At 42.7% G+C, this 8671-nt stretch overlaps 1 protein-coding gene across 1 annotated transcript; it reads left to right on the top strand.

Annotated features, from left to right (window-relative positions):
* Window positions 1-786: 786 nt before the first annotated feature.
* On the top strand, window positions 787-8345 carry LOC308299168 (kelch-like protein 23; the record flags this gene model as incomplete). The annotated part of the gene is made up of 11 exons (XM_080742886.1): window positions 787-1044; window positions 1408-1542; window positions 1637-1828; window positions 2743-2883; window positions 3298-3466; window positions 3996-4124; window positions 5191-5334; window positions 6276-6479; window positions 7282-7419; window positions 7618-7786; window positions 7882-8345. The coding sequence occupies 11 exons, from the start codon at window positions 787-789 to the stop codon at window positions 8051-8053; spliced, it is 1851 nt and encodes a 616-aa protein (XP_080599012.1). The 3' UTR covers window positions 8054-8345.
* Window positions 8346-8671: the final 326 nt, after the last annotated feature.

Genomic DNA, 8671 nt, shown 5'->3' on the forward strand with positions numbered 1-8671 from the left:
CCTAAAATCACGCAAATCGGTACACAGTATGTCTACACTCATCTCATCAACATGCATCTGTCCCATATAGCGTCACCATCAGGCTGATTTTTTCAAACACATTTTTGGACTCTGCTCCTACACATTTTGGCCTAAAATCACGCTGCGATCTGACGGTCCCTTATCTCCCGATTAGGGAGTCTTACTGGTTATATTGTATCAATACACGTCCCAACCGGTAGAGTCACGTAGTTGAAAGCATACAGAGAAAATGGCCACAGATCGGATTAAAATGCTTTTTGTTGAACGATACGGGATATTCGGGTACTTCTGATGGGCCGTACATAAATGTATCATTTTTGTCCATGGGGTAAGAACTTCTCTCATGGGATCTAAACGTTTATGTAGATGTACGGGCCCCGAATGCAATAATGCAAAGACTTATTTGAAAAGACAACAAGTATTAATGAGACTCCTTGTATCAAGGCTTTGGCAGTTTGGTACAGAATAGAAATTCAAGGATCATATTGAGGTGGATCATCATCATGGATGACTCTCCCTTAACCAGCCAGGTCAACAACACCCATAACTGTAAAACGATAAGGCCCATGGAAATACACAAAGCCACATTGCTGAATCAGCAACATTAATCGCACATCCAAAAAACAATGGGGTTATGAATCTTATTGTAAGTGTTATCTGTATTTAGAGTTTGACAAGGTAATCTGCAAACAAAAGCTACTATCTGATCATGTATTCCTCCTCCTCCTACTGTCCTATAGGCTGCTCTAGCAAAGGGAGACAGACATGGCTGGAATGATTCCAGTGGATGCCACGTTCCCCTCCTGCCCTATGGATGTTCAGGAGGATGGCACCAGTGTAGCGCTGTCCTCACTGGACAGTGACGGCTTTGTGTTTGTGGAGAACACACATCCCAACAAGATCTTAGAGGGCCTCAACAACCTACGGCTCAAAAATGAGTTTTGTGATGTGATTCTGTGCTGTGGGGGACAGGAGTTCTCCTGTCATCGTAATGTACTAGCCTCCTTTAGCCCTTACTTTGAGGTAAACACACATCCTCGACTTTACAATATATAATATGTTATATTGAAATTAATACAACCAATTAATTAGGCAATATTACACAAGGGGGCGTGCTTTAACATGGTTATTGGCATGCCAGCCTAGCTGCAGGAACGAGGCGACAGCAGAGTTCCGTAAACAGGGCTGACATGCCGATAACCACGGTAAAACACATCCTTTACCGTGAGACCTGTTCCATAATGCTTATTATCATCACGGGTAGATAGCTATTTCAACCAATCGGATAGCTTCGTCGGAACTACCTGTTGTATAATTGTTCACACAATGTAAATAAGACATGCCTGAACAATGAACACTCAAAACCAACCTTTTCAACCTGCACAGGCAATGTTTACAACAGAGTGGATGGAGTCCCAGCAGATAAGAGTAGCCATCAATGGAGTAGAACCTCAGATGATTGACATGATGGTGAACTATGCATACACTTCAAAGGTGCTCATCTCCACAGCAAACGTGCAGGTGATGTTTTATCATCATAAACATTATTCAGTGTCTACATTTTTGACCTGCACTGGTGTTTTAAAAACATCTGTTATGTTTATTTGTTCTCTAGGGCCTGTTAGCAACTGCAAACCTACTGAATGTCATGGCTGTTCAGGAGGCCTGCTGTCATTACCTGGAGCGTTGCATGCATGAAAAGAACTGTGTTGGAATTCACTGCTTTGCTGAGGCCCTCTCCTGTAAGAAGTTAGAGAAACAGAGCATGGATTACATTCTGGAACACTTCAGTGTTGTGTACCAGCAGGTCAGACATTTAGGGATTCATTTCCCATGTTGTTGGCTTTTTTTCCCTTTCGCGGGGCCTCATGGGCCCACCCGACTTATTTACTTAAGCCTACTACACAGTACCTTCTCCTTCTGGGGCATAGGCCATCAACAAGCCTACTACACAGTACCTTCTCCTTCTGGGGCATAGGCCATCAACAAGCCTACTACACAGTACCTTCTCCTTCTGGGGCATAGGCCATCAACAAGCCTACTACACAGTACCTTCTCCTTCTGGGGCATAGGCCATCAACAAGCCTACTACACAGTACCTTCTCCTTCTGGGGCATAGGCCATCAACCTACTACACAGTACCTTCTCCTTCTGGGGCATAGGCCATCAGCCTATTACACAGTACCTTCTCCTTCTGGGGCATAGGCCATCAACAAGCGACATCTCTGACTCAACCTGTCACAACACACCTGAGCCAAACATAAATGGTGCCTTTATATAGCGCCTTTGTCCAAGGCGCTTTAAATTGTGCATTACATTCACCCACACATTCATACACCGATGGCGGAGGAAACCATGCAAGGCACCAACCAGCTCACCGGGAGCAACCAGGGGTTCAGTGTCTTGCTCAAGGACACTTCGACATGTTGACAGGAGGAGCCGGGATTTGAACCACCGACCTATGGATCATTGGCCGACCTGTCTATCTCCTGAGCTACAGTCGCCCCACCTCTCTAGTCTAGAGTCTAGAAACACCCAATCAGACATTGGCCAGTGATAAGATGAATATTAACAAGATACTGTCACTTCACTTTAATTAGATTTTTTACCAAAAGGACATGTCACCAGTGAGCACTTGAGTAGAGAAAAGGTTAGTCCAGGAAGTATGGGAACATAGTTGTAATGTATTAACTAGTCTACTGTATTTCTTCCTGCCCCTAGCACGAGTTTCTCTCTCTCCCTCTGGACAAGCTGACGGAGATTCTTTCCAGGGATGATCTTAATGTTCCCAAGGAGGAGATGGTGTTTGAGGCTGTCGTGTTGTGGTTCAACAAGTGTTCTACTGGGCAGAGCTTTGAAAAGGTCTGTCACTTGTCAGCGTTTCTTATGGTTTTCTAGAGACCATTGAGAAGTCAAAGCAATGTGTCTGGATTCTATCATGTGATTGAAGCACTGCTAAGGAGAATTGGAGATACATCGTTTTTTAACTATGTCTAAAACGTGAAATCTGTCATCTTGTCCGTGGTCTCCTACATTTTTTAATTCATTTAAGATTGTAACATCCCCTATTCAGTTAGGATTAAACGGCTCAGGAGCATCTTGCTTCATGTGGTTGTGAATGAGATTATGAATATATAAATAATTGGTCATGATTGTACTTCCTCAACATATAGGATACAAATTAAATGGTACGTATATCTACATGTTTTATTCATTGTTGTTCAGCCCATATTCAGTTGGACTAGTATATAACTAGTGTTCTATTTGTTTTTGAAGGTACTAGAACATGTCCGTCTGCCTTTCATCAGCCCCTCCTTCCTCCATGATGTGATTGAGTCTCTGGATGTGGTGAAACAATCCCAGGGCTGTCAGAGGCTCCTCTCTGAGGCCAAGAACCAGGATCTGCTGCCCTACAGTCATAGAGCTCAACCACGCAGTGGCCCAGGTACCCTGCCTCAGTGCCTCACACAATGCTTTTTTTCCCCCAACATCTGGCTTTGTCCGGACCGGCGGTCCCCAAAGAATATCCGGTCCTCCAAAAATGTCTGGGCTCTGAAGCATGGCCTACATCTGGCCTACATCTTGGCACAAATGAGAATGGCTTTTGTCCGTTTGCCCGTGTCTGTCTGTACGCCCATGTTCACACGTATGTCCCGCAAAGCTTGTCATTGGCCAAGTGTCATGGGACGTATGGCTTGTATGTACACTAATCACGATCAAGGATAGCAATTCATCACTTTGACATCACAACAGTGACATCATTTATTAGTATTTATTCACCCTCTCACCCTAGCATTGTCACTCACGCAGAAAGACAAATTCAGTAGGACTCTTAAGGAAATAATGTATACTCATAAATAGCACCGCTCACTCAATCTAGGTGTGATTATTTTCCAGTGTTAAACTGTGCTGTTTATGTTCTAACCTTCTGTGTATTAAAAGGTTCTGTTTTCATGTTCTAACTGCATGTGAAGTGATACTGATAATGGGAAGAGAGCATGACAGCAGTACATGGGTTGAGAGCTTTTACCCCCGGACCAATCAGTGGAAGACTTTGGCCAGTCCGCCCTTCGATGTAAAGCCACACAGTGTGGTTGTGTCAGGTGAGTTGTGCACTGCCATCACAGGCAACTGGAGTAGATACCATATACAATGACATTATGTAAACCTTAAAGGGTTTGATGCATTTTGCATCATATGAGTCATCATGCTGCATCATATGATGCAAAATGCATCATCATTCATGCTGAAATACTAAAATATCTCAAAACACAGATTGAACACAAAAAAAAAAAATCAGGATTGTGTTGATCGTGTCCCAAACAACAATAAAATAAGATCTGGTTGTCCCAGAGGTGAACTGGCCCTTTAACTGTTCAGACAAGGCTAGGCTATATATTTTGCAAAATGTAAATATTTGACTTTAAGGACAGATGAACTGGAAAGGGTTATGGTGCTCTCTCCCTCGTTGCGGGACATGGCAGGAAATTGTCTCAGCCAACTAATAGACAACGTCAATGTCCAGGCGGTTTTAAGATTGTAGTCCAGCACCTGAATCAGGTCCAGTCATATAGGTCCAGTCTTTCTCCAATAGACTGTATTCATGACATTAAGTTAACGCCACCCTGTTTATTTTTATTATTTTTTTAAATGTAAAATGCAAACATGGCCACCTGGTGAATATGGTCTATGTACTCAGTCAGAGGCATCATGCCTTTTGCCAAAAAGTATGAAACTCGTTATTTCCTTGCTCCTTTTCGATCGCTTTCCATATGGGCCATCTGGGCAGTGGTGGCAAAAGACCTTAGACTGTCTGTTGTTTTGGTATGCTGGCGTACCATAAAACATGTAGCTGTAGGGCTAATGTTAACTTAGGACCACATTGTCATATTCCTGTTGAGGTGGCTGGGATGGTACCTAACCTTTTAGGTGATGGAAATCATTTGTTGCATTTCCCTGTCTTGGTTTGCACCAACCAAGACAGGAGAAACCATGACGGGACAGGGTTTTGAAGATCCTTTTACTGTGCTGTGTCACTTTTGAGATATTGTGTCAGCGTTTGTCAACAAATTCCTCACCTTTTGGAGGATAATGGGAGTCCCTTTTCCTAAGTGTTTCAATAAAGGCATATTAACTAATTGTTTTAATTCTCCTCTTCTCCCACCATAGACTCTGTTCTGTATTTGTCTGGAGGAAAGTCCTATGATGGTGGTTCAACCAGTAAGGAGATGTGGCGCTATGATCCTTCCCATGATGACTCCTGGTTGAGGATGGCTCCTATGAATAATGCACACATTTCAGAGAGTGATTACAGTAAGTCTATCAGTCTGTCTTTCCCTTCATCCTGACTCACAAAACCATAATAGAAAAGAATGTTATTATAATGTCTTACAACTATGAGAACTGATATAGAAAGAGTCATTATAAAATGGTCTATAATGTATTATGATTGCTATAATTATATAGTGTTATAAGTAAATTATAACGCATTATAGACATGGTATGCATAGCATTACTAGATGGGTCAATGGATTCTGTTACTATCGGGTATGATAATTTAGGAAAGCCTTCTGGAAAGGGATCTTTTTCAAGATGGCGTCAACAATGGCTGGCGGGAGCTTAAAATGCCTTTAAAGGAAGCGTTCAGACCAAAAAAATCCACCAAACTAGGTGGGAAGGTTTATGAAAAAATGCACATTTAGGGGGGGTCATGTTTTGGTCTGAATGCCTTCTTTAAACTGGGAGGGAATATAATCTTTGGTGAGTTTTGGTTTTTGATTTATTGCCATGGTGTTAGGTATGGGCATACGGTTTTAAAAAAACATTGATAACGAGTTGGGCTAGCCCCCTAGTGGTCTGTTTTTCAAATGGATTCTGGTACTATTGGGTGCTAAAAAAGACACTAAAAACATGGGAAAGGTTCTAGAAGGATTCATTTTCAAGATGCTGTCCACAGGAGCTTAAAATGCCTATAAATTGGGAGGGAATATGTGCAATCTTGAAAAATATGCCTCTCCACGGCTTAGGTTTATGAAAACCTTATGCCCAACACCATGCCAAAAATCTAAAACCTGTCACCAAGTAAGTGCATAATCTTGAAGATCTTTGGCGAATTCCCTCCCCTTCCTATATTGATTTTTTTTGGAAGGGGGTTTCCTCCCCATATGACATGTAGATAATGAGATGTATCAAAATGTCATAACGGGATTTTGACCCAGTCTTGTTTTCCTTTCACAATCCCACATGGTCCATAGACCTGGCGGTGCTGGATGGCTATGTGTATGCAGTGAGTCACTACAGAGAAGTGGGTGTCGACAGGCCTCAGATGTATGTGGAGCGATACGCAGCTGACACGAACACCTGGCAGCTCATAAAAACGCCTGACTCCATGTGTGCCGACTCCATGTATCCTGATGCCCCTGTTGTGGTGGCACTAGACGGACTGCTCTATTTCTTTGGTATGGAACAGCTTTATGTACACCTGCAGATTCAACATGCTGAGTTTTATGGGTTTTGTTTTCCTCTCCACCAGCCAAAGGCATGGGGAGACTATGTTTTCGCCCCTGTCCGTCCGTGCCTCCGTCTGTCTGTTACCAGTTAATCTCCGGTGCCGTTGGCCCGGTCTATTGCCAAACTGAGCACACACACTTCCTGGACACTTCCCCAATTCAGAACCTCTACCCCACATTTATCACATGGGCCTTTTATAGCGCCACCATGAGGCCGATTTTTGTCAAACTCCTACAGATTTTGTTTCCATATTCCTTCCTGGTTGGCTTCCAAAGTCTGTAGGATTGGTTTTGAACAAAATAATCTTGGGCACCCGATGTGCTTTTTCATAGATACTGTTGCAATGCAGCTCCATAAACTTGTTTGACAGCACTGTCATCTGTAGTATATTGGATTCATGTGATATTGTGTATTCTTTTCAGACATTTAACCACTTAAACTGTCAATATTAGTAATATTTTACTGTTAGCTCTGTACTTGGTCTGCCCTTTTTTCACCTCTTTGCCAAAAATAGCCAATGTACAAGCTTACAACGGCTCGCAGCTTGGGAGCTTGTAGATCTGATATTTTTGGCAAAAGTTCTCCTCTGAATAGGGATACTAGGGTTCAAGTGCACAAAGATATGGCGGCCCTGAGGATCCCCTAGGGGACCTGGACTCCCTGTGAAGACCCCTGATGTAAATTATGCATGTAATGGCTAAGTGCAAATGTCCAAATTAATGTTTTGCCATCTGTCCTCCTGGGTCCTAGATGTTACTGTTCTTCAAGAGAATGCCTACAATTACAGTTACAACCCTACCACAACTGTATGGACAGAAGTAGCTCCTATGCTTGTTACACGTGGTGATTTAGCTGCCTGCGTTCTCAAAGGAAAAGTCTACATCATGGGTATCGTACCTGTTTTAATGGCTCTTCTTAGTTCCATAATGGACAACTGAACTTGACTGTAAAGGCCAGTTGTTCCCTAACTAGGGCGTCACAGCCCTAGGTCACAGCTTAAAGTTTGTGAACCTTTGGTTTAGGCACATACAGTAATATGGAGTCCACTAACAGTCACTATCCTGTTAATTCCTTTTTATTTGGTAGGTGGCGTGTATGATTATAATGAAGAGTTAGAGCCAACAGACCAGGTGGAATGCTACGATCCGGCGACCAACCAGTGGACCATGTGTTCCCCCATGAAAGTGCCACGCAAACGTGCTGGCGTAGCTGTGGTGGACGGAATGATCTACGTACTGGGAGGATGGGATGGCTGGTAAGAGGCTGCTGCTTCATGAAATCCTAGGAAAAGGTGGCTGCTTGTTCACACCAAACCTTTTGACTTTTTACTATTTGTCTCTCTTCATGTAGGCCTCCTAACCGCACCATCGAACGTTACCGTGAAGACACAGACTCATGGGAAATTGTGGGGGAGATGCCCTCATATCGCAGGTGTTTCACCTGTGTGTCTCTCTGGCTAAGGAAGGAGGCAGACATCATTTGTGAACTGAGAGAAAGATGGTTTAGAACCACTGAAGGATGATGGTGGCACAGGGAGCGGTGTCAGTTTATTATTCACGTTGAATAATCCCAGTTTTAATGAGAGAGCACATGTTGTGACTTAACAAAAAATTCTCCTTCTGTAAAAGTGTCTATACCTCACAAACTTTAAAGTGTACTGTGTTACCAAATTCAGGAGATGGTTTCAAAGTCTCGGCTGCCCATATTGACATTCTTCTCTTCACAAAAACCTGTTTTTATCAACCCCTTTAATTTCTTTGTTGAGTTGACATTTGTTTCAGACATCTTATTGTTGCCCAGGCCTATTTTACAGTTCTTTAATTTGACTCTTAACTTTATCTTAGAACATGTCTCTCGTCGTTGCTAAAAAGGTAATTGTTCATGTTATACACTAGTGTTTTACAAGGATTGCAAGAATTTTACATGCAGCCTTTTTTCCGCGACGTCGAAGCGTATCGTCTTCGTGTTCAAGGTCAGACTGGATCTTAATTGAAATAATACACTCTGACTACTTTTAAAAGGTAAGAAAAACTGGCAATTACTGGCATTTGGGGGTTTGTTGTCTATATTTTCTTGGCAGTTAATGGGTTAATGCACTGGCTAGAAGTTCAGCCAATGAGAGAATGTATATGAGAAGGGC

The sequence above is a fragment of the Nannobrachium achirus genome (assembly GCF_963921795.1).
Source record: "Nannobrachium achirus genome assembly, chromosome: 15".
In the NCBI taxonomy this organism is placed as follows: domain Eukaryota; kingdom Metazoa; phylum Chordata; class Actinopteri; order Myctophiformes; family Myctophidae; genus Nannobrachium; species Nannobrachium achirus.